Genomic DNA, 27354 nt, shown 5'->3' on the forward strand with positions numbered 1-27354 from the left:
AACGCTTCTATTGTCGACCAATTGTCAAATTATGCGCAGTATTTACAATTTTTGAATTGAAAAGCGAAATGTGTGAAAGTATAATAATATACACCTTTCTAATCGTTGTATAGTTATGACGCGATCGAAAGTCGAAACATAGATATGATATGTATACACGATATGTAGAAACGACGTACGTGTCCCCAATTTAGTAACCAGCGCGGTCTCTTTGAAGAGTCACGGCCGATATGTTGTTAAAAGTGGCTGGTCTCAAGTTCCGGTTCGCACTTCCGGTCTTCTCCACTGGTGTCAACATCGGGCGCGGCATCTGGTCGTACTCGGACCGGGAATTCAATGGAGTGGTTCGGTCGTTCCGGGACAAGGATCTTCCTGTACTCATATCCGGGGACACTGATCGCGTTTTGGTTCGATCAGATGGTCCGGAAGTAGTACAGTCTGCGCAAATTCTATAGGAATTGTTCTCGTCCACATCCGGGATAAGCAGGATGCCTGATATGGCGACCAGAACGAGCGCGATTATACTGAAACCGAAAGAATAAGACACAGCCCAGGGGTCGGTGACGTATACAAGCCAGGCTATCATTCCCATCAGCATGAACGCGGCTATAATTAAAAAAAAATTAACACACAGTAAACATTTATTTCAGATCATATAATTTGCTACTGTATTTCTTTTCACATACATGTAATATAATAAGGACTTATTCTTGAGAAGAGGTCAGGGAGGATAAAAGGCCCTGCATATTCACTTCCCAAGAGAAAAGTGACGGCAAATCATACCATACTGTAAAATTATCTTCTAAAACAACGACCAATGACTTTTTTATTACCTGTGACGAAACATCCCGTCATACACCAGGACGCTATGGTGCGAGTCCTAAAGCGATCGGACATGACGTATACCCCCGCCAGTATCGGCATCAGCAGTAACAGGATGAAGGCGATCGTCTCCATTGCCTGGGTTGTACGGAAAGCGTCTGAAATGTCATACCACATCGACTGTTATGAAATACAAAGATTCTGATAAATAGAACATACGATGTCATTTTTAGTGTTTTGTGGATACACTTTATAATGTAGTGTTTACGACGGTGTATATAAATGCCATTTCGAATTGTCAGAAAAAATAAAAGAAATCATTTGAACGATTTAGAGAATCGTACGTACGAGTGTTCGATAAATCGAACGCACCGAAGGTCAGTTTTGAATTCAGACACAGTATTAAAATAGAGAAATCGAAAACCCGATATTATTTATAACAGATACTGTATAATGTTAGGTAAATCAAATTGTGTAATAATACAGAAAGATAAATCAAACACACCCTTATGAAATTATTTTTTGCTGGCTACATTAATAGTTTGGCGATTACAGTGGGGTAAAATGAAAGTACTTGGTAGTACAAGCTCAAGAATTTATTTGAATTAGAAAATGAGCATTTTCTCTGACTATTAAATCACTTTAATATTCTTTAGCTGTCATAATAGTATTTAGTGATAATTTTTAAACAAACCAAGTCGTGATGTGAGGGACAAGTACTCAAATTAGACGTAAAACATCAAAATAAATCGAGAACGATATCCAATATAGTTTTACAAATGCTGCTTTCACAATAGTACACGAGCACGTGACAGAGATATCAGAAAATCATTGATTGTAGTATTATATGTAAAATGAGTATTATCATGCACGTAATAAATGCTTCCCTGTATTAAAGCGGGTTAATCTAGATTATAAAAAAAACATGATAATAAATACAATGACATGTTATGTATTTTAGATCTCTCTCTCTCTCTCTCTCTCTCTCTCTCTCTCTCTCTCTCAAACTCACCGTTCTTGTATGAGATATCTACCGAGGATTCCACGCAAACGCTCGTGCAGATGCGCGTCTTCCACAGCCCCACCCTGGTGGTAGTGCCCCCACTGGCACCGATCATCCAGGAAGGCGTGGACCAGGCCACCACTTGGAAAAGAGAGGCCAGCGCCAGACACCCCAGGGAAAGTTTAGCCCACCCTGAGGCGTACCCACAGCACGCCATGGCCACCGTCAGCCGTGTCTAGAGCATGATTCTGTCCGTTCTCTAGAAGTTACTCCAAATGTATAGAAAGCCAGATGGAATGGTCCCCAACTCTCCAATATTATCAAGATCTCAGATCTCAATAAGATATCCCTTATATTTACTCAACAACAGGGTTTGGATGCCGAAATACACCTCAAAGGCATCCGGACTTAGAAGTTATTTCTTCATGGCCTAGAAAACCTCATTTGAAAAACCCACACACAGCCAATCACAGGCCCCGCTGGTCTCATTCAACGTCCCAGAACTACGTCGGTTCTTTCATCCTTCACATTATAAAGACTTCGAACTTTTATGGCCATAAAGTAGAATATTTAAATCTCTTTTTCAAAATCGCAGCAAACTTTTCAAAGCTTCCTTTCAGTAACATTCCGATTTCTTTTCATATGCTCTGCCTTTCGTGCAAATATAATATCAATATATCCTTTCTAATCGGTTAACTGACTGTAAAACGCGTGAATCTACCACACAAAGCTGCTCAAAGATTGGTAATAGAACTTTCATCATTAAATCACTTGCATTAATAGATAGGTAACATGACTCGTGTCTCTTAAAGATACATTTTTTATATGTACAATTGATAATGCCAGATACACCGACAAGAAAAGTGCATGCATTTTGAGTTGTTTATTGAAAAACCAAGCTTGTATTTCTACCTATTGAATAGGATTGCGAGTTCATTACATCAGGGATCCTGAAGTCACTAGAGGCCGTGGGACTAAGGATTTCTGATGTTGCAGGCACGTAGCATCAAAGAAGGGGGGGGGGGGTAGGGGTGACCCACCCACCACCATATTTTACTTAAGATGGTCATTTGACATTTTCCTTAAATTAACAAACTTTTTGGTAGATTGTTGAGATTTTGATGAATATTTACCAAATTAAGCATCATAATAGAAATTTCAGATACTATGCCCCTTAACGCCCCTCGCCCCCGCCCTTTCCGCAGGTTCAGATTTGAAGATTTGAAGAAGTCTGCCCCCTATCCCCTTTAAAAATTGCCTGTTTTGTGAGGATTGAGGAGCTAATTAGCTTCTGAGAGCTAACTGCAAAGTACTTGGTCGAGTACGGCGATTACATTTACATAGATAAGTGATCTCACAGTAATCGCTTGACACGTGTAACTCGCACATGCTAACAAAAGGATATCCGTGTGATCAGTACAACATGTACTGTACCCGCGGTACATGTACGTGTAACCATGATAACTGTAACCATGGGTACATGTACATGTAAGCAGTATTACTTTAACACATGATACACGTAAGTGGAACTATTTTAACTGTAACACACGGTACATGTACGTGTAACCAGTACTACTGTAACACAGGGTGCACGTATGTGTAACTAGTACTACTGTAACACAGGGTACACGTACATGTAAACAGTACCACTGTAACACACGGTACATGTATGTGTAACCAGTACTACTGTAACACAGGGTACATGTATGTGTAACTAGTACTACTGTAACACAGGGTAAATGTATGTGTAACCAATACTATTGTATCACAGGGTACATGTAACCAGTACTACTGTAACACAGGGTACATGTATGTGTAACCAGTACTACTGTAACACAGGGTACATGTACGTGTAACCAGTACTACTGTAACACAGGGTACATGTATGTGTAACCAGTACTACTGTAACACATGGTACATGTATGTGTAACCAGTATTACTGTAACACAGGGTACATGTTACCAGTACTACTGTAACACAAGGTACATGTAACAAGTACTACTGTAACACAGGGTAAATGTATGTGTAAACAGTAATACTTTATCACAGAGTAATGTATGTGTAACCAGTACTACTGTAACACACGGTACATGTACGTGTAACCAGTACTACTGTAACACAGGGTACATGTATGTGTAACCAGTATTACTGTAACACAGGGTACATGTTACCAGTACTACTGTAACACAGGGTACATGTAACAAGTACTACTGTAACACAGGGTAAATGTATGTGTAAACAGTAATACTTTATCACAGAGTAAATGTATGTGTAACCAGTACTACTGTAACACACGGTACATGTACGTGTAACCAGTACTGCTGTAACACACAGTACATGTACGTGTAACCAGTATTACTGTAACACACAGTACATGTACGTGTAACCAGTACTACTGTAACACATGGTACATGTATGTGTAACCAGTATAACTGTAACACACAGTACATGTACGTGTAACCAGAACTACTGTAACACAGGGTACATGTACGTGTAACCAGTACTACTGTAACACAGGGTACATGTATGTGTAACCAGTACTACTGTTACACAGGGTACATGTATGTGTAACCAGTATTACTGTAACACAGGGTACATGTATGTGTAACCAGTACTACTGTTACACAGGGTACATGTACGTGTAACCAGTACTACTGTAACACAGGGTACATGTATGTGTAACCAGTACTACTGTTACACAGGGTACATGTACATGTAACCAGTGCTACTGTAACACAGGGTACATGTATGTGTAACCAGTACTACTGTTACACAGGGTACATGTATGTGTAACCAGTATTACTGTAACACAGGGTACATGTACGTGTAACCAGTACTTCTGTAACACAGGGTACATGTATGTGTAAACAGTACCACTGTAACACACAGTACATGTATGTGTAACCAGTATTACTGTAACACAGGGTACATGTACGTGTAACCAGTACTACTGTAACACAGGGTACATGTACGTGTAACCAGTACTACTGTAACACAGGGTACATGTACGTGTAACCAGTACTACTGTAACACACGGTACATGTACGTGTATCCAGTATAACTGTAACTCAGGGTACATGTATGTGTTACAAGTACTACTGAAATGCATTGTACATGTACACATAACAAGTACTACTGTAACACACAGTACCTGTATTTCTTGTCATCTAGTCATGGAATGGGTTATTCAGAATTGTGGGAAAGGGCAAAACTATGACTTTATTGAAAATATTGATACCGAGTACTTAATAAATGAGGTGCATAGACATCAATGGTCACCTGAAACACAGCAATAGAAATAGGATCCAGTATCATTGTGGAGTAAAATCGTTAGGATTTCAGGCACATGGCAGCAAGGTGCGACCTCAAATTTTGACCTATCAGTGTAGTGCAGCAGGTCAAAACATCAGCTGTTGAGGTCATGGGTTTGAAACCTGTCGTCTTTAAATCAACTCTTACCCTATATAGTTTTTAATTTCCTTAAAGGTTAAATATTGTACACATTTCAAATTTTCAAATTGTTATTTCAATTCTTTTCAAGGTGTACTTTTGCCCGTATTTTATTCCAGTGTCCTGTGCCACCTACATTTTACATAAATTAAAAAAAAATGCACTTTCACTATGTACTTAATTATGCCCTTCCCTAACAGTAGACTGGGGGGGGGGGGGGTGTTCTTTGCTGACAGTCATATGCTTACAGTTTGCTGGCATTATGCCTTGGAATTCAAAGCTAGATCTTTATTAAAATTAACAAGGAAATAAAGATTCACCCAACCCTTAAAACGTATTAAACCTTTGAATTCCTTCACTTATTTATCTCTAAAGGAAGGTTAAATCAACAACACATATTATATCAGAGGACAGAGAAATCCACTGGGAAATCGATTCAACAAAAGGACTCTTGTTACACTTTTAAAGAGTGAAAGGTCGACATTTCTCCATGTAGAAAATCGGTCTGTTTTTATACGTTATGCAAAGATAAGATTGCGTAGGAAGTATTTAGTGTAAACAAAATAAAAAAATAAACTCAAGTTTTATGTTTATTTCCACTTGAATAAATACACTTCATGAGTAAAATGACCATGTTTGGCAAAAAAAAAATTCATCAGAATCAACTTAAAGCTCATTTTAAACATTTGGGTTTATCAACAAGAGAGTATTTGACACTTAACAGGAAGTACAGCCAAGGCCTGACTAATCACATGCATGAATAATAAAAACCTGACGAAGGAAACGTAACTCAGGCTTTCCTGACAAAACTCTTTAACAAGTTAAGAATAAAATCACTGAATGATACACAATCAGATTCTTAAACAAAGCTGAAAATACCCTTCTAGCTGATTGCAAAATTAGTGATGATGTCAAACTCTGGGTCACGTAATCATCATTTGTTTAACTTAACAGAAGAACTGATAAGTGAGAACACTCAGAGATGGTATCCCAGCATCCTCTACACACAAAACTCCCATCATCCTCTCCAATTGCCAGGTGACATTGAAATGGCAGAATATGCATGATATGAGTATTGTTGTATTTTTCATGAATAATTGAGATAATACATATTGAATAGCCCAATCGAACTAAAAATTACATACATTTATAAACATTAAAAATCACACAGCAGAAACTGATCTCAATCACTAAAGACTGGGCTTACTGCATATATCCAAATAATTTAATGTAGGTTTATTGGTTTGATGTTAAATTCATACAAAAATTCTGCAAGATCCATAATCAAATATAAGTAGATGCTTCTGATTGCTCTATTTCTGGTGCACATCCTTAAGGTTAGCGTGATATACAGATTTATGCATGAGCAAAGTTTAAAAGTCTGATGTTCATCAGTTTGACAGTAACAGTTCAGTTTGTTAACTCCCTCTAGCATCCTGTTGTACTGAAAACACTACATCTGCTGGCCGGAAACTCTGTTGGCTAATGGCCCCTTCATTTAAGTATGGTGATCCATCATTTATTCTCTGCATAATTTTCCTACGTTGGTCCCAGATAAACACAGGTACATTCATTCACACTGAACAATAATACAGGAACGAATTCTGAACTCTACAATCTTCCAGAGGAAGTGTAGGAATAATGGTATAAAAGTTAGGGTGTACACATATAAAATACAGTCACTGATGATCACAGCTTGTTGCATAAAATGAGTTAAAAGTTTTCCTCAACAAGTCTATAAAAAACTGAAATATGTCCATTTAAAAACATTGCATATTTTTTCAGGAGTTCTTCTAAAATGAATTGAATCACATACAAAACAAAGAAACTTATTCAGTAACAAGTCTAACAAAGAGGATAATGGAACACTTTGGCAGGGAAAGGGATGAGTTGATAACGCCACGCAGTGACACTAACTCCCACAATACGTCAAGGAATCAGACGACCTCTACAACTACAAGCACCAATGTCAAATATCTAGGTCAAGGTCATGCTATGGTCGAGCGATCGGATGAAGCAGTTTAATATGACTCGCATTCTGGACTGGTAAATCGTGTCGTGTGTAATATGCCACCATTTCTGGAACAGTCGGGAATGGCTGGCTGTTCTCTCCGAGTACATACTCCCCCTGGGATAGGCTTATTCTCAGGTGCATCGGAATGCCCCCTACTCCCCTACAATAAAACAGATTATTGGTTAGTTTCAAACATTCAAAGAAAATACAATTGTTTCATTTAGGATTTGTTATGGGAGGTGCACTGATGATAAAAAAAATACTCTAAATGAAGAAAAAATTCCCTCTTCACAGTCATTTTCTCTGGTGTGTCATGTGTATTAATTAGAGGAATGACACTGAAATCGCTGTAAGCCTGTATACAATATAACTGTGTTCGATGCAACTGTGTTTTAGTGTGCATAAATGGGCAACAGGGAAATCCCACCCTTAGTTTGCCTGCCTCCCCAGTCTGCCATTTTTCTCTGATAGTTTTATTATGTGTACTTACTTGAGTGACAAGGAGAAGACATTTTTCTGGGTCTCGCTGCGCCGCACCAGATAACTGCCTTCTTTGTGAACACGAAGCATGTCCTCGGCAACCTTTCTGGTAATTCCACCGTGGTAAAATCTGAAATGTCCAAAAAAGAGGTCTTTATTAGCATGAAGGAATACAAACAACTTAATGTCAGAAAAGATATTAAATAGAAATTTTGAATTTCTAAGTTGTTAAGAGCTTTAATCTACAAGAAATAAGACCAAAGTCATTTTGTTTGTTGTTCAATATTTTGGAGACATTGTAACATGTTGAAAGTACAAGGCTTCAATTTCCTCATGTAAAACGACGAAAAATCAGAGTGAGCCAAGAATTTGTCAGTGTAAATCGACCGTAATGTTAACAATACAGCATAGTTTGCCGAGTATCTCCCTGTAACATTCCACAATACCAGTCCAGGAAATAAAACCACATACACATAAACCTATTGTAGTCTAATATCAATAAATTGAAAAGCTTTGATCACAGATTTTTAGCTACAACAAGTAGAGGTATAATAAGTATAATAATTAGCTATGAACAATTTTTACCACATATAATTTTCAATCATATCCTTTTTATTTGCGGATTAAACTGAGTTCCTGATATATAAACGTATATCACAGACAGCTGTGTCCAATTAACCAACATCTTGTTGTTGACACACAAAGTATGCTGTCAAGTGATGAAATTATCAAACCTAGATATAATTAACCACTTATAAAAAAGAACTTAACCTAATGGGAAGTTCTGATATGGTTTTTTTCAGCAATGAAATGTCCTTATCCAATAACAGTTGACATCTCACATGCAATGTTGACTCTATTTTACATGTAAGAGTGAGAATTAAAGGAAAATTGCAGCATTAGCAAAAAAATATTATCCTGTAAATGGGGTAACCCCCCCTAACCCCCCCCCCCCCCCTCCCCAAACCCCCAAATATATTTTGCCAGTACATGTTACATATACATGTATGTAGTAATTAACACTATGGTATTACAAAAAGCTATGAAGTAATTTACACTACTGTATTACAAAAGGTATACTACGGCATTACAGAAGCAAGGATCATTGAGTCCCCTTACAAGGAGTCTAAGCTCAGCAAGTCCCCAGCACTGTTACAGATAAACATGGAGATTATGGAAGCCAGTGCTTGGTTATACTATAACCATGGAGATCATGGCAGCCAGTGCTTGGTTATACTATAAACATGGAGATTATGGCAGCCAGTACTTGGTGATATAATAAACATGGAGATTATGGCAGCCAGTGCTTGGTTATACTATAAACATGGAGATTATGGCAGCCAGTGCTTGGTTATACTATAAACATGGAGATTATGGCAGCCAGTACTTGGTGATATAATAAACATGGAGATTATGGCAGCCAGTGCTTGGTTATACTATAAACATGGAGATTATGGCAGCCATTACTTGGTGATACTATAAACATGGAGACTATGGCAGCCATTACTTTGTGATACGATAAACATGGAGATTATGGCAGTCAGTACTTGGTGATACGATTAACATGGAGATTATGGCAGCCATTACTTGGTGATACTATAAACATGGAGACTATGGCAGCCATTACTTTGTGATACGATAAACATGGAGACTATGGCAGCCATTACTTGGTGATACTATAAACATGGAGACTATGGCAGCCATTACTTTGTGATACGATAAACATGGAGATTATGGCAGTCAGTACTTGGTGATACGATTAACATGGAGATTATGGCAGCCATTACTTGGTGATACTATAAACATGGAGACTATGGCAGCCATTACTTTGTGATACGATAAACATGGAGATTATGGCAGCCAGCGCTTGGTGATACGATAAACATGGAGATTATGGCAGCCATTACTTTGTGATATGATAAACATGGAGATTATGGCAGCCAGTACTTGGTGATACGATAAACATGGAGATTATGGCAGCCATTACTTGGTGATACGATAAACATGGAGATTATGGCAGCCAGTACTTGGTGATATGATAAACACAGAGATTATGGCAGCCATTACTTGGTGATACGATAAACATGGAGATTATGGCAGCCAGTACTTGGTGATACGATAAACATGGAGATTATGGCAGCCATTACTTGGTGATACTATAAACATGGAGATTATGGCAGCCAGCGCTTGGTGATATGATACACATGGAGATCATGGCAGCCATTTCTTGGTGATATGATACACATGGAGATCATGGCAGCCATTTCTTGGTGATATGATAAACATGGAGATTATGGCAGCCAGCGCTTGGTAATACGATACACATGGAGATCATGGCAGCCATTACTTGGTGATACGAAAAACACAGAGATTATGGCCACCAATACTTGGTGATACGATAAACATGGAGATTATGGCAGCCAGTGCTTGGTGTTACAATAAACATGGAGATTATGGCAGCCATTATGGCAGCCAGTACTTGGTTATATTACTACACTTACTTCTGTATGTCCAGCGGAAGCTTGGGGTCGATGGGCTCAGCCAGAGATTTGGACTGTGAAGGGGGGATACTCTGTGACAGTTGGGGGCTGGTCCTCCGTGGGGGTGGGTGATCTGGAGCCTTAGGGGTGGCTGCAATGACAATAATAATACATCAACACAGAAATCACAATCTTTATATGAAGTATTTTACATACTGACGGCTGTAATTAAATGGGCTATGACAGATTCATTATGTAGAATAAGATTTTTGAGCAATTCATTTTTATTATTGCCTGGTATGTATTCATTACAAAAATAAACAATGTACTGTAAAACAGGGTTATAGCCAAGTGCCAGGGTCGAGCGATTTTGATTCATTAGAAATGTTAGTTATATCCAATTAATTTATAATTTCTCAGATCAGAGGGTTATAACCTTCTTTGCTATTAGCATGAGTTCATTACAACCATTCTCACTGTAACCATGTTTCACTGTGATTTCCAGTAAAGAAACATGGAATACATTGATGAGAACAGCATGGTTAATTCATGTACTATACTCATCAGAATGTGTAGCATAGCTATTGAATTATTAAATATTATGTAAATCATAAAGGCATAAAATTCTAATAAATGGCTAGTAAGTAGGGGGCTCATAATATAAAGGACTATACATGCACCGGTATATAGTAAGGATCTCAAATGGACTCTTAAAACAAAGCATCCTAGTTTTTAAACTTAATATCTTAATCTTTTATTATAAATTGTGTAACTTTTGATAAATATACTTCAGATTTTTTTTTTATGATTTTCAATATGATCTCATTACCCTCAATTTAGAAGTAATACATCATAAAGATTTTCTTTTCTGCCCATTTGTGAATTATGCATAAAACTGCTTATCATGGAACAGTTTTTCTTTAAGAAAACATTGACAGCAGGTTTATAGGCAAACATTATATTTTTGTCAATGATCTATCAGAAAAATCTTCCTAAACCAAACTTGCACTCCATGTTTTTCTGACCAATACACTGTTAGTGAGTTGAATTAGAAAGCATGCTAATTGAAAAACTAATAAAATGTTGATTTATGGGAACTAAAACTGACTCTTTAAATATCATATAAAGACCTTTAATTGTATTTCGTAGATGACTGCACATACAACTTTATGGTCCACATTAAGTCTTTTATAGCAGGAAATTCTTTATTCTTAATTACTAATGCAAACCAACACAATCACTGAACTATGCTAACTTTGAGCTAAACATTTGAACTAGTAACCATTACAACAGAGCAATGATGTTGTATGGCAGCTGATACTTACACGACACCTGAGAGATAATTTTAGAATGTGGTCGGATGTCCCATGCTTCTTCGTACGTCTGAGGGGGTGGGGGTGGGGCAAAGTCTGGGGGTGGGGGGCTCCCGGGGGGCACCTGTCCCCCTGACATCCCCACACGACTAAATCTCTCCTCTAACTCCTTCTGCTTCGAATCCCAAGGCTGTTCGTAGTTAGAAGAATACACTTGCTCGGAATTCTGGGAGCTACGATTCATCACCGGAGAGGATTTTTTGGTGGAGATTGATGACATGGGCTCCTCATACTCGTATCTGCCCTTGGGCTTGGATTCACTAGCCCGGCGGGCCTCCATAAGCTTAGCATCTAATTGTTTTTGTTTGAAGTTGGAATCCCACGCTTCCTCGTAAACATCCATCCTTTGGCTTGGTTTGTTCGGACTTGTCGGAGATGTAGGTTGACTTTTCCTAGACACTAGATCTGCCTTTTCACAAATCTGGTTGAACTGCTCTTGTTTGCCCCTGGAGTCCCACGGATCCTCATACTGGGGTATAACCGGAGTCCGGGGGGAGGTGGGCGACCGAGGGGACACAGATTCCTTCAACTTCCAGGTCACAAGATGATCATACACGGCCGAATTATCGTCCTCTGGGGTCCCTCCTGAGGGTTCTGAGAGGGTTCTGTGTAGTACGCTGGGCTCTGTCCTTACTGGACCTACAGAGCGGGCCAATGAATACCCGCTGGGCTTGTCCTCTAAGGGAGACGACTTTCGACTACCTCCTCCTCCTGCTCCGCCACCTTCTCTTCTGATCGCTACAAAACAAGATAAACACAGTGAGTCACAGACAGCCTACTTGCTGCTCAAACTCTCCTATTGTTATACCAACCACCGGGTAAGACATTTTGATCTTCTGAATTCCATTTAAAAATAAACCTTTAATCACACATTGCACAGTAGGTACCCTGAGGCTATGCAATGACATTTTTTAAATGCCATTTACCTTGATGATCAATATGAAATGAACCGATTGACTGCTTTATACATGTATATCAATTATACCCAACCAAACTCTTATACTCTCTATATAACTATATTATAAACATATATTTTATGTTGATTTAAATAAAAAGGTACTGCCATTCAAATAAAGAAGTTAAGTCATGAAATATTTCTCAATTAAAATAACAAAAACTCAAATATTTATCAAACTCAGTCTGTTTAGAGTACCAGTATTAATTAAGGAAGTGTTTGATCAAAAAATCAACCCAGTATTCCAATGCTAGTGATAAGGAGAAATCTGTTAGTCTTACCCTCAAGACACTGCACTTATAACAATAATTCCCCAACAGACCACCAAAAAGCTTACCAGAGGAGTGTTTGGTTCAAAATATTGGCTAATATATCCAGAAAATCAGCACAGTACAAGTGTGTGACCCGCAGCCTATCAGGGGGAAGTATTCTCTCAGCGATGAGGTTCCGACAGTTTCAGTACAGTTTCCTACATGTTAATCGTGCCTGGTTCCGACCCATTGATTATGAATACATCTTGTTTACTAATACACGGCCTACAGCCATTGTCACGCTTGACTGGAGCGAGTCAATGACCATGACAGACACACAGGTAATTCCCTCCCACCTGATTTGTTTCCTCATATGATGTAATGGTTTTATGGTTAATACATGTCTACATATTGACTCAGATCCCAATCTCTCAAATAACAAATAGGCCTAATGACAATTAACAACCCATGGCAGATTTATGGCAATCAAGTCAACTAAACACCCACAAGAGTATATAGATCTTATGCCTGTTTTACAGTAAAGATTTTAACATTTTTTTCCATTAAAAGAAATATAATGCATGGTGCACTGTTTTTCATTTGTGGATCATTTACTGTAAATTTCTCAAAAAGTTTTAAATCATACATTATCAGAATTACAATACCCCTTCCTCCAGTATATACATGCCTGTTATACCCACCTAGACCCTTGGATAGCTCGTCCTACAAAAATTCAAACACACTGACTACATGGAGCATTTCCTACATATAGTCATCACCCAATTGTAGTTAAATAATGGAATGTGGGGCCATCAAGGGGATTTTCCGGAGTCTTCAAGTACAAGTACCAGTGTTATATACAATATAATGAATTAAACCTCCAACCGCTAAACAAGTAAAGAAAAGGGGGTTAGCAAGTAGGGGGAGGGGTTTATCATCAAAGACCTGGGGGGTGGGGGGTCTGATTTTTCACTCTGTTCTCCCACCCTTCTTTCCTCTTTTATATGACAATGGGGTCAATTGACAGGAAGCCAAACTGGTATATTACACAGTAACTGTAATGTATTGATCCATGCTCACCACTCGGAGTTTGGACCCGGTCATATACACATGACTGATATTTGATACCAGCGTACATTGTACATGTTTTACTACTTTTATTTCAATTTGAAGTGAAACTTGTAATTTGATCAAATATCAAAATTTTTTACTATTGTACTAGGAAGTTAAGCATGTCGATACTTGATCCCGCTATAGCAGGGTGTGTGGTAATTAACAACCGGCCAGTAACTGTAGTATCATATAGGAAATGAAAAGGTTACTCATCTATGACTGGCAATGTTTTCTACTGAACATGTTGTATAGTACAGGTAAAGACTTTAGTACAAGGTCATAGTACAGGTATAGACTTTAGTACAAGGTCATATTGCATAAATATCCTGGCAATCAATGTTACATTACAATCAGGGAAAACTGTCTGCAAGGAAATAAAAACTAAATCTCTTCCTTAAATCAAAAACCAATCTGAGGATCTTGAACCTATTTATGGAGCAAAACTAAATATGGCAGAAAAAGAGTGCAGGATTACGACATCACTCTTAAGTTCTACAGCTCTTCGTGTCTGAAGAATAAGCCCAAGTGCATTAAATGGTGATTCATCCTGCTCATCCTGAAAACCAAGATTGACAATTCAATTGATCTCTTGATCAGTTGGTTTATATATATAGATACAAAGTGGGATTTGACCTTCATGTCACATAGAGGTCATTCCAGGGTCGTGATGACAGCTGACTCTATGGAATCATGGTAACCCCTTGTGTCATGCTTCACAAGCCCAATTAACATCAGTGGGGGAAGGAAATGGTAAGTAAAATTAACACTGATTTAAAAATCAATGATAAAGAGTTATTGCCCTTTTAGCTAAAATGGACAAGATAAGTATCTCAATTACTACTGAGGGAGAAATAATCCTGACAAAAGTATGATTTGCACAAAATTCAGACTAATTTGACATTTATATGTGTAATATCAATGTTGAAATTTAAATTTAAGTTATTAATGTTGGCAAAATCACTTCACTTCAAGAGATAATGGTCTACTGATTTATAACCTGATTGAAAGAGGAACTCTACGGTCAATTCTATTTATAATAAAATTTTGTATCTCCCAGGAATGCTTGACTTAACACCGAAAGGCCACAGTCAAATAGCAATGGTGGTTGGGTTTTTTTTATTTGGTTATAGATGTATTTCTTATATAGAACAAAAAAAATATGACCCCTTCACTTCTTTAAGACAGTATAAGTAGTTGGTATGGAAAACACCAGACTGCAATTTATTTATAAGTGTTAAACATAGGTATGTACCATGAACCAGTTTACTGGTTTCGTAGGGTTCCGTGTACTCCGCCGAACTGCATCGTGGGATTCCCTGCAGGTGTTCCATTCTTTTGTCCGGGGGGAGCACATAGTCACCCAGACTCACCTATAAGATCAAACACAAATATACAAAACAGTGCAACAGGAGGAAGCAGGTATTGTACAAGATATATGGTGAATATTAGAAGAGTACGCCTACTAATTGGTGGATAATATATATCGCAGATCTTTTATAATTGATATGTTTGTTGTAAATACAATAATAGCTAGCAACATCAATTTCCATACTAACCAAATAGGGCTTTTACAGAAAAAAAACCACATTTCGAAAATATATAGCAGTTTCCATGTTAACATTCTGAAGGTAATGATTCTCCACCAATGTTTCTCTATAGTTTGAAATTGACAACATCCCAAATGCCCATCTTAATTCTTGGTTACCATGGCAACAGATACCAATAAGAAGTCAAGCGACAATGCTTGCCAGAACCCCTACTAGTGTAATACTCGACTGTGTATAATTTTGTTCACTAAAAAAAAAAATTCGGGTTCGAGAATATTATATATAATTCAAGGACAACAAATTCATCACTCAAATGTGGATTTTGAGTATTTGATAACTTTATCAAGGTCTTAGAAATGATTAAAATACATATATTAATTCAAGATAATAACATACACTACTCATTGCATTTCATTCAATATTATCTATATCAAAGGGCAGATCACTCTAAGTGTAAAAGAATTCCATTATATAACTCTTTACTCTCCATAGAGAGGGTCCTTGTCATAACAGTGGATCAAACCCTTGAAAACTCATCACAAATCTGGGCTATATCACAAGGTTGTCATTTGATGACTTGCTCTGAGCAGCTCATCAAGAAAAATAAAGTACAAATTAATTAAGCCGTGCTTGATGTATTATAGATCAATTGGACAAAAAATTGTTTTGCGCAAATATTACTAAGAATGTAATAAAAATGAACAGCTAATACAATCATGGATGAAGTAGGGCACACAGAATCGGATCACTATATCCTCATTAAAAAGCCTCGTAATAAGAGGATGTCATGTCTGACATTTTAAACAAGTTATTGTTTTCTCTTTGGTATTTTTTTACAACACAGAGAATATTACAGTTTCTATAATTATTCTACAAAATCTGGTCCCATTCCTTACTTAATCCAGCAATCAAATCTACAGATCAAATTACCTGTGGTCTCAGAGGAAAAGACACAGATAGAGGCCTCCTAATAGCCATGGTAATCTCTGATTAACACAACTATTAAAAAATCAAGGAAGAACGCCGACCCACTTCTATGATATTCATATGTCATAACTTCTGAACCCCATATATCTATTTCCTTGTGTGAAAAGGCATTTCCAATTAACACGATGAAAGGGACAAAAAAAAATTTGTTTCAGAAACAAATGGGCAGATGGAGGGACCTTGAGGTATTACGCAATATGTATGTAAACGTATTTGATCTACTAATCTTGTACCATTACCCCCACAGAGTTCTGAAGTACTTTGTAGTCTGGGGACAAACACTTCATGGTACGTTTCACTTCACAGTCTGTTCCAAAAATTACACAACAAAAATTTTGGGAAAAGTGTTGGGAACATTTGAAAGTGATGGCAGATAATCAAAACATATATTCTTTGCTGACTCATTGAACAAAGATATTTATAAAGGGACTTTGTATACAATTATTTCTCACTTTTTTACTTGGTCCTTGCTACTAAATGGGGCATTTCCAATCCTCATAACCAAAAATACTCTCACTACTTAATATTTATCAATGTCAAATTAAAGATTTTTTTTCAACTCAAAGTCACAAGAAAAGTGATCTTATTGATTAAGAATTTTTTCAATGAACATTTATGTAAAAAATATTGAGTTATTCTTGAAGCTTGTATTTGCTAGCATTCAATTAACAATATACTTTGAATCATAAAGTATCTCTAACTTAAAATTTTTTAATGGTACAAACTAATTCTTATTGTAGAGGGTTCAGAAAGAATAAACTGAATGAAACTGACAAGACAGTTTTCAAATTGTAAACAAATTTTTCTCAGAGGGTGCACTGACAAAATGCTTTGTGAAGATATAACATGAAGGATAACACTGAAAGAATAACTAAAGGGGTAACAAAGCAAGGCTCTGTCGTTTAGAGTCACCTGCAGGAAGCAAAAACTTTTACATCCTCAATCTATGTCCGGCTCATCCAGGGAAAAAATAATAACAAAACATGTTTATATTGTTCAATGATTTTTGTAAGTTCAGGGCCTGTATAAAAAAATATTCACAGTTTTTAACTTGTACAAGGAAGTTGGACCTAACAGTGACCTGAACTTGTAATTCCTTTTTGCAATCTGCATTTACAATTTCATTACTTGGAATAAGTTGCATAAAGAGGTTGTTTAAGACTGACCCTTCCTAAAATGTTGAAAAGACCTGGTTTTATGAAATTATCACTTTTTTTCTCCAAACAACTTCTTTCATAACAACAGAAGTACGGTAAAATAAAAACATAATTCATCAACTATGAAAGCTATAGATATATATAAAGGAATATTTCTTACTTTATAACTACACGTACATCTTGGCACAAAACTTAATCCAACAATTCTCTTTCCTTTCATTTCTGTTGCCTGAAGTGATTGTATGTACAGACCAAAGTAAAAACTCAAACCTACAAGTGTACCCCGGTATATAATTTGCTGTGCCTGACATCATCTTTCTATTCTTAGATGTGGCTTACTAATCTTAAATTTAAAAAAAGAAGATGAAAATACTCTTAGTGCAACTGCTCTGGTGTTTTTATGAAACATGAAGTGTATGAGACGAGAGTAAGTTTGTGGAATTGTTGAAGTCGGCCGGTACGAGCAGCCACAAACACTTCAGCTAAGTGTTCTATACGAGGGGATGTTGTTATGATGCAAACTTTCATGAAAGCATGTTTCTCCCATCTTCCGTGCCACTTTACAATGTCAAGCCCAGTGACGTACCAACCTTCTATCTGAAATGTCATCTCAGTTCACTGCGAGTGTCGCAACAATCTAAACATCATGTGATTCCATATCTGATTCATTGAACTATTTACCGAGTTTCATCAACACACTCAAAATCCCAACAGTACAAATAAACCATTCAGTCCCCTTCATAAAGTAAAATCTGACGTTTTTGACCGAAATTCAAACAGTCAGGGGTTAACTTTCAAAAATCTGTTCATCATCATTGATTGATGGAGGACAAAACTCAAATCTATATACAGTTGTACATGTATTAGATTATTGCTACAATTTGTAAAACTCGACATAGGGTTAAAAACACTGAAGTTAAGAAAAAATAGATCTGGTCATTAGATGTAATCTTTAAAAACTTGATACGTGATTAACTGATTATTCTACAAATTATAAACATCTAGTTTGTGGACAGATGAATTACATGCTGACTTGGTAATCTTTTAAGAATTTTTCTAATTCTTTTTGAATTCTAATATTTATTCATGTATCAAATGTTAACAGACCCGCTAAAATCAGCATGCATCCTTTTATCAATAATTTGTGACACACCTGACAGAATGAATTTTAAAGCATTTTAATGATGAAATACCAATGTACATGAATCATCATAACTACGTGATAGAAATTTTCATCACTGTGTCTTTGCTGGTCACCAGGAGTTAACAGAACATTCCATTAAATGTGAAAGTAATTAATGTAACGTACAAGTAATTCATCATTCCACAAACTTTCAAGGAATCAAATTAGCTATATTGAACACACTACTGACTAAGGGTATTACTACAGATCAAGATACAGTACTAAGTAGTGTTACTGGTTACAACAATGAACACCTGGTGTACCTTTTCTTCAGGTAACACAAGGGACAACCCATCACCACCTAAACTAGAGCACTGTGTTAGCGGCCCCTCCCCCTCCGGACTGGGTTCATGCTCGGGGGAGGGGCAGGCAGACGGATCGTGTTTAGTGGGCTTTGCCTCGGCGGTGTAAGGAGCTGAGGTTCTGGAGTCTTTGAATGCTGTTCGATTTCTGCTGCTGCGAACAGGCCTATTCTTCTTAAACAATTCACTGTCATTTATTGCTTTTTGAACAGATGGTGGGAGATGGCTGAAAGGCTCCGAATAAACACGATCGTCTGCATCCAGCGGACTTCCTGTTAACATTACTTATTGATTCACTCTGCCTTACCACTTAACAATCGCATATTATCTCTATTCCAGGAAGTTAAAAATTTTTCCTTCCTTGAACGCCGCAGAGAAAGTGAAATGTAAGGTCATTGGATAATTTCAAAATTTGATTTGGCGCGAAATTCAAAAATTGGATAAATAACAATTATTTATGAAATGTCAAATATCCTCTGTTTACTGGCTATTCGGTATATTTCATTAATAGGTAAATAAAGTTAACTTAATCTATAGCTGTCGATTCATTTAATTCACTATACCTATACAGAAATATACATCTTTCAAATAGCGATGTCATGGTTATAATCACATGCTGCTCTGTTATATGTAGTGATTTGAAAATCAAACATATGCTTTTCTGTTATATGTAGTGATGTCATAGTTAAACACACGCTCTAATGTTATATGCAGATATGTCATAGTTAAACCAGGGACGTATATATACCGTCCCTGGTTAAACACATGCTTTTCTGTTATATGTAGTGATGTCATAGTCAAACACGTGTCCATCGGTTATATGTTGTTCTGTCATAGTCAAACACATGCTTCTAGTCAAACACATGCTTCTCTGTCTTACTTTGTAATGTTATAGTCAAACACATGCTTCTTTGTTATATGTTGTGATGTCATAGTCAAACACATGCTTCCTTGTTATATGTTGTGATGTAAAAGTAAAACACATGCTTCTCTGTTATATGGTGTGATGTCACAGTCAAGGCCATACTGCTCTGTTGTATGGTGTGATGTCACAGTCAAGGTCATACTGCTCTGTTGTATGTTGTGATGTCACAGTCAAGGCCATACTGCTCTGTTGTATGTTATGATGTCACAGTCAAGGCCATACTGCTTTGTTATATGTTGTGATGTTACAGTCAAGGCTATACTGCTTTGTTGTATGTTGTGATGTCACAGTCAAGGTCATACTGCTCTGTTGTATGTTGTGATGTCACAGTCAAGGCCATACTGCTTTGTTATATGTTGTGATGTCAGTCAAGGCCATACTGCTGTGTTGTATGTTGTGATGTCACAGTCAAGGCCATACTGCTCTGTTGTATGTTGTGATGTCACAGTCAAGGTCATAGTGCTCTGTTTATTGTATGTTGTGATGTCACAGTCAAGGCCATACTGCTCTGTTGTATGTTGTGATGTCACAGTCAAGGTCATACTGCTCTGTTGTATGTTGGGATGTGTCAGTCAATGTAGATTACTATATTGTTCATAATGACATTGTCCTAAACAAGGACATATCTCTTCAATGCTATTTTTAGTTATATGTATCTGGTAAATAAGGACACTCTATTTAGAGTCACAAACAAGGGAAGGCTACTCAAATCAAAAGTAACAACAAGCTATTACGTGAAGTGATCAATCGGGGGGGGGGGGGGGGAGGGGAGGGGGGGGGGGGGTCGTGAGTTGAGCGTTCTCATTAACATGTTCGCTGTACTTGGCACTTGAGTGGCAAATACTGGGCACACTTTAAAGCCATAGCTTATTTAGATTAAAAAGATGCACATAGAATCGATATGTATATTACATACCCCCTCCCTCCCTTTTTCTGGACTCTTTTACCTGATTGAATACAGGCCTAGTTAGGAATAAATTGAATTCTTTTTAATTTTACACTTTTTTAAGGCTCGCCGCTATCTTCCCCTCTCGGCACAATTAATGTAAACTTTTCACAGAGACTTTTAAAAAAAATTCTAGTCACTTGTAGCTAGCCTTGACTTATAAACTTAAGGATGCTGTAGTCACTTGTAGCTAGCCTTGACTTATTAAACTTAAGGATGCTGGATGGTCAACAAGTTAACCAAAAGATCTACCAAACATTTTCAAGTATGATATGTTAAGCTAAAAACTTTTATTGTGTTAACAAAATTACCACATATTTTAGCATTAACATTTTAACATTTCCTTACATCGTTATACATGTACAGAAGTCAGAACTATTCTTCTTTAGGAGATCAATATACCCTGAAAATGGCCACCACCACCCAGCCCTCTTAATTAGCAACGTCTTTCAAAATTCCTAGCTCTGTAAAACTGCCACCGTCTCAAAAGTCAGAATATCGCTCACCCTTTTCTGAGTCGAAGTATTTTAACCTTGACCTTAACTGGCACCTCGAAGGTCCGATCGCCGTATCAAGATCGAGAGAGCTTACCGTGGCTGAGTGCAATGTACTGTATGTTTAATATTTCTCTTTTCAAAGACTGGGGTGTGCTTTGCATCTGTCAAAGTCTGTCTGTCTGTCTGTCTGTCTCTCTCTCTCTCTCTCTCTCTGACCGGACAGACACGACGTGTGCAAGCTTACCTCGCCGACCTGGGCATCGCTGCCTAGCCGAAGTCGCCGACTGTGGGCTGCCCACTGCCTACCCCGCTCCTTCCGTGCCTGCATTATCCTATGGGATCACACACAATCTCATATACCGGCTGGTTGGAAACGGCTCATCCTTTTATCTTATTATCTCCGTCGGAAGTTCTTTTTAGAGCACACAGGAAAAGTTTCCGCAAGAAGCTACACAATTTTTCTGTGTGTGCGATTATTTCTCACTCCCGTCTCATCATTTTAGAATAAAAATACGGAGATTGCACAATTGTGCAAAGTGGAAAAAGTGCTAAAATATCGCTGAAGAAATCAATCCGCTGCAACGGTTTAACTCTAACCACCGACAACAACATATTAAAAATCCATGATATTTTAAGAAATACACATCCTTAAATGGACACATTAAAACTGACAGCGGAGACCAGTAAGTGAGACATCCGGAGGAAGACTGCTCTCAATATCAATCTCTACATTCAATTAATGACACATGTAGGAAGTGAGAGACGGGGGCTCCGCCCACTCCAATGGCGCCCGGCGGCTGAGGAGCTCTCCAGTGTCGGGGTCGGGGTTGCTGTCAGTTGGATGACCACAGAGGCCAGGGATTTGGCCACGGTACACAGCTAAGATATGAAGTCTACTGACGATACATTTATTCTTAATTTTCTCCTTTTTTTTTGCAAAAGATAAATGATGAGGGAGACAATGGCCTTACAGAAGGAAGAGCTGAACCCCCTTAAGGATAAGGCGTCTTTCTCCTTAAATATAATTAACGAGGGTCTCTGTCAACTTAAAAAGCCAGCAACAACGACGCTCTTTGATCTGCAGGACTAGCACAGTGTACGTGTGGGCTACTGTGAATGTTTGTTAAAAGATCGTCTTCAGAGATTTCATTATGGATGTTTGTTATTTAAGACAAGGAAATCGCTGGAATGAGGATAAAAAAATATAACTGTCTTTGTTCGTTCGTTGAAACTTCATCCTCTTTTGCACCTCAAAATTATTTAACGCAATATGAGCTGCATTATATATGTAGGAAATATTTTTTTGTATAGCTGTGATTTTTATTTCTTTATCAAATAAGTTAAAAACTTCTTTATATTCATACATTGTATTTGAATGGGTGAAAACTATTTCAATTTTATTGTTGTCATCCTGTGCAAAAAAATCAAAACAATATTGAATTCCACACCCACAGCATAGAAATCCTTCTGGTGATGTAAGAAGGCCCGGTGCTCAAAATATTACCAGATATACTTAAAATTATGCAACAAATTATATTAGGTTCAAAATTGGAATATTTCCTTCTATTTTTAGAGATTGATAAAGTCTAAAACTGGCCAAGGTCATCCAGCTCTCTTAATGTTACGGTTTTGATTTTTTTTATTTTCATATAACAGGTTTAAGGAACTTGCAAAACAAATATAAACGCCCGTTATTCAGTGAAATAAAATCTTAAATAGTTTGGCCTCGATTGCTTTAAGGGTCCTCCACATGCGTGCTTATAACTGTTAAAGACAGTAGTACATCACAACGCGGATATTCACGTGTTAAAGGAATTGTTGACATCGATATAGACTTGTCTAACTTTGTCACGTTCGAGCCCAGTGGATATAACACTACTGACTCAACCTCAGCCAGATCATGAGTTCGAATACGACAGAAACTTTCATATACATAAAATATGCAATACATTTTGTTAATTATATTTTCCCCTAAAGTTGCGTAATTTTTGTAAAATCGTACAAAAATACTTGTATGTTACATCTTTTAAGAATGCATCGGTTTGTGCAGGTTCGGGAAACTTTTTCTAAACTTGTTAACGACACTTAAAATGAAAAGTATATTTCTTAAAGTTTGAGGAATACTAACTTATGTGTTTTATTTTTTGCAATTCTTTATAAAAAAAATTCAACGATATTTTAGTTACAAGTATATAGCCTTTTTTCAAACAGAAACTCACATATTATGCACTAAAACTTGACAGTATATTGATAATTCATCATTCACAGTCTAAGTTAAGAAGAATGCATTTTTTTTTCATTCTCCATAATTCTTTGTAAAAAAAACATCACTAATCTAATTATATATTGTTTAAGTTTTTGCCTTTTTTTCTTACAGAAACTAACAAGGCAAAATATTATGCGTTGGAATTAAAAACTCATATCGATAATTCATTGTTCACAATCTAAATTAATTAAGAAGAATGCGAGTTTTATTCCATTCTACATAATTCTTTGAAGAAAAGAAATCATCGATATTCTTATAATATACCGGTATTGTTCATGTTTATGCCCCTTTAAAACAGAAACTCACAAGGTCAAATACATGTATTATGCATTGAAATTTAAGTCATTCTGATAATTCATTGTTCACAGTCTAAGTCAATTAGAGGATTAAAAGTTTTTAATTCATTTTTTACAATTCTTTTAACAAAGACATCTTTTCTCATTAAAATATTATGCATCAAAATTAAAAAGTAATATTATTATTGCATTATTTGATCACAGGTTAGGAAATATGCGTCTCCGGGAACGAGTCAGACAAGAGTTGTCGTTCTTCCTCCGTCAACCGCGTGATGGGGTACTCGTACAGGTGATCCAGAAATTCTTCCGTTCTCCGGGCGGACTTCACTGACTGGATCCGTGCCCTCTGGGTCAGTGCGAGGCGATTCTCTTCACTCATACAGTCAAACCAATCCCACATGTCGGGATCCAACTGACTGGAAGAGGAAATAAAGGAAAATAGAAATCCAGAGAGAGAGAGAGAGAGAGAGAGAGAGAGAGAGAGAGAGAGAGAGAGAGAGAGAGAGAGAGAGACGTACGAAGCCTAGTAAAAATCCTTATATAAGGTCATGTACATTAATTACAAGCTGTATTTACGAGGGATTGATTTAAATATTTCAGGTTCAGATAAATAAGGTTTATTATTAATTTACCCGGCGAGACAGGTGTACAAAGTCTCCAGCTCCATCACCGATGCGGCGCACGTGATCAGCATGGGCCGCGACAGGGGACGTTTCGCCCAATAGTTGACATCCTCCAGGGCTCTTTTCTGAAACATTGTACGGTGTACAAAAATATACAATTAGACACTCCCTAAAAATTTAGAACAAATATAAAATTAAACTTCGGATTTTGCACCTGAAGAACAAACTGTTACCTGTTCCTGGGGATCGGGAACCGGAAGATTTAGTTGGTACTTCTTACAAAGTTGAGGCAGAGTTATCTTTCTTGGGGGAAATCCCTTTTGCTCCAGAAGAACAGAGTAACCGACCTTTGAACAATGCAAGACGAGTCAGGATTAGATATCGGTGAATGCGATCTTATCTGAGACACTGAGATAACATCAGATAGGAAAAAAACCAGGGGGGGGGGGGCACAACTGATCTGTCTAAAAATTCAAAAATTCAAAAAGGGATCCTTTTCATAAAAATGTAAAACTGGGGGGGAGGTAGAGTATTACCTGAGTGTCGAAATAGTTGCGTATTGTAATGCCGTACGGGTGGAGAAATTTGCTGTCTATGCTGATGTCATGAAAAACCTGAAATTGAAAGTCTATTAATTAATTCGGAAACCTTGTGATCGCTTTGTATAATTACTTTTACAGAACAGAATGCCCCACCTTTACTAGCTCCACTGACTGGAATAACCTTATCAGTCCGCCAGCTAGCACGATAGTTGGACACGATTTCACATCGAACACGTACAAGGCCCCAGAATGGACGCGGGTGGTGATGGAGGTCAGCTCATCTACATAAAGAGGTCCCAGAAGCATGACAATTTAATTCTATATCATTTTAAGTTTTCTATCATCCGTTACACTTATAACTTGTCTCAGAAATTAATATTTTAAGTATTAAATGCTACTTATATGTTGACAATGTATTTAATGCTAGAGATGTTAAACTTAGAAAGCATCAGTTTGGTGTCTCACATAGTTAATTATCATGATATGATCCACACAAATACTATATACTGTAGTATATCTTCGTGGTCTTACTTATATGGCGTTTTCCTTGGCATGAAACTGCAACAACGGGTTCACATAATAATTGTCTCACCACCGATTCGGCCCCTGGGACAGTTGACACTACATTTATCCGAGGCATGATGAGCCGACAGGAACCAATCAGGACCTGTATCTAGTCACCATAGCTAAAAATAAAGTCATTTCACTGATTTTGACTCTCACGTTTATTGACCATGTATTTAAAAATAAAACCCCAGAATTAAAACATGTATCTCAAAATTGCATAATAAATACATGTATCATTTAGTAAAATTTCAATCATTTCAGGAAATTCAACACTTCGAATTTAATAGGCATATTACATTCTGCTAGTCAAATTCTTTATCATTATAACATTGTATCTATTTATTGCCATCATTATATACATGATTAACACCTGACAAATCGCAAAAATATCACGGACAAAGTCATTGTAATATTGTATCTTGCCATCTATATGACGAGAGAGAGAGAGAGAGAGAGAGAGAGAGAGAGAGAGAGAGAGAGAGAGAGAGAGAGATTGGTCGTTTAATGTGTTAATAGAGAATTCAGAAAATGTTTTTTTTATAATTCACCATAGCACATAGATGTAAACACTTACCCGATTAAGGAAGGGCCGCAGTATTGGGCCTGTAATCTCTAACTCGTTTTTGATCAACTACAATCGATCTTACGTAACGCGGGATAATGCTCTCCAGGTAATACCTGTATATACCTACTGATATCTACACCCACCTGCTCTAACCCAGCAATGTTCTGTTCCTAGGGAATCGGCCAGTCTTTCTGCGAGAGATGAAATATTAATAAACACGGCGCTGTCTAAGCGGGTCCATTTATTGCAGAAATATCGACAAAAAATATCCAGAGAGTGAAAGCGTAAAACACAGGTAAGTCTACAGCGTTTGTTTAAATTGTCAGCGCCAAAGCCCCCTACTGGCTGCATAATGCCGGGTAGATGTCGTTATATATTTAAATGCTAGTAAGAAAAGAGAAAAACTATTAAGATCTATTCAAGGATAATTTGTTCAGAAAACATTCAGGCCTGGCCGTGAGAGTGTATCGTATGAATGTATAATTACAGGTTAAATCGGCAAAGCAAACTTTGTACTCGGAGGAATGGTTATGTATATATATGTCTTCGACTAAACATAAACACTTTGCCACAATGAAACCCTCTAATTGTACACACACGGCGCTTCATGACGGAGAGGAAATCGTTTGACAGACGGCACTAAGAGAGAGGTCTGCTGGGAATGCTACATGAAGACATGAATACAAGAATGGAAAATAAAGGAATATACATGCAGGTCTGAATAAGGCTATATAACGAAAGCCCAATAACGCGATCACCCCCCCCCCCCTCCCCCTCCTCCTACAAAACGCAACTTTGCACACCAGGCGCCGTCGCGCTAACACAACAAAACACAACACAATACAACATAACACCACATAACGCTTAAGTTATTATAATAGTACGATGGCATGTTGTTTGACGGCGCAACAATGTGTTTTGTAACACGACGACCAGTTAAGTGTTGTTGTGTTGGCTCTACAGTGCGTTTTGCGATTACGCAATGGCGTGGTTGCTTTCCAACGCACTGT

General features: G+C 37.4%; 3 protein-coding genes across 8 annotated transcripts; all 3 read right to left on the bottom strand.

Annotated features, from left to right (window-relative positions):
• Positions 1-188: 188 nt before the first annotated feature.
• Positions 189-2538, bottom strand: LOC105343816 (uncharacterized). The gene is made up of 3 exons (XM_011451303.4): positions 1835-2538; positions 834-980; positions 189-606 (listed from the first exon to the last, which is right to left on the bottom strand). Exons 1-3 carry the CDS (start codon positions 2040-2042, stop codon positions 191-193), a joined length of 771 nt encoding a protein of 256 aa, XP_011449605.3. The 5' UTR covers positions 2043-2538; the 3' UTR covers positions 189-190.
• A 3314-nt stretch (positions 2539-5852) lies between these two features.
• Positions 5853-22186, bottom strand: LOC105343818 (SH2 domain-containing adapter protein F). 4 transcript variants are annotated; one of them, XM_011451309.4, is made up of 6 exons: positions 21730-22186; positions 15194-15311; positions 11575-12360; positions 10271-10400; positions 7780-7899; positions 5853-7449 (listed from the first exon to the last, which is right to left on the bottom strand). In XM_011451309.4, the coding sequence occupies exons 1-6, from the start codon at positions 21811-21813 to the stop codon at positions 7269-7271; spliced, it is 1419 nt and encodes a 472-aa protein (XP_011449611.3). In that variant the 5' UTR covers positions 21814-22186; the 3' UTR covers positions 5853-7268. The 4 variants fall into 4 exon arrangements, with proteins under 4 accessions (XP_011449611.3, XP_011449610.3, XP_011449612.3 ...); XM_011451308.4 differs by lacking the exon at positions 21730-22186 and adding an exon at positions 19079-19418; XM_011451310.4 differs by lacking the exon at positions 21730-22186 and adding an exon at positions 17793-17950.
• Positions 22187-24129: 1943 nt separating this feature from the next.
• On the bottom strand, positions 24130-26692 carry LOC105343817 (piRNA biogenesis protein EXD1). 3 transcript variants are annotated; one of them, XM_011451306.4, is made up of 7 exons: positions 26498-26692; positions 25744-25898; positions 25366-25493; positions 25207-25284; positions 24904-25017; positions 24680-24795; positions 24130-24463 (listed from the first exon to the last, which is right to left on the bottom strand). In XM_011451306.4, exons 2-7 carry the CDS (start codon positions 25850-25852, stop codon positions 24253-24255), a joined length of 756 nt encoding a protein of 251 aa, XP_011449608.3. In that variant the 5' UTR covers positions 25853-25898; positions 26498-26692; the 3' UTR covers positions 24130-24252. The 3 variants fall into 3 exon arrangements, with proteins under 3 accessions (XP_011449608.3, XP_011449609.3, XP_011449607.3); XM_011451307.4 differs by having other exon boundaries at positions 26488-26692; XM_011451305.4 differs by lacking the exon at positions 26498-26692 and adding an exon at positions 26354-26495.
• Positions 26693-27354: the final 662 nt, after the last annotated feature.

This window comes from Magallana gigas, chromosome 6 (assembly GCF_963853765.1).
Source record: "Magallana gigas chromosome 6, xbMagGiga1.1, whole genome shotgun sequence".
In the NCBI taxonomy this organism is placed as follows: domain Eukaryota; kingdom Metazoa; phylum Mollusca; class Bivalvia; order Ostreida; family Ostreidae; genus Magallana; species Magallana gigas.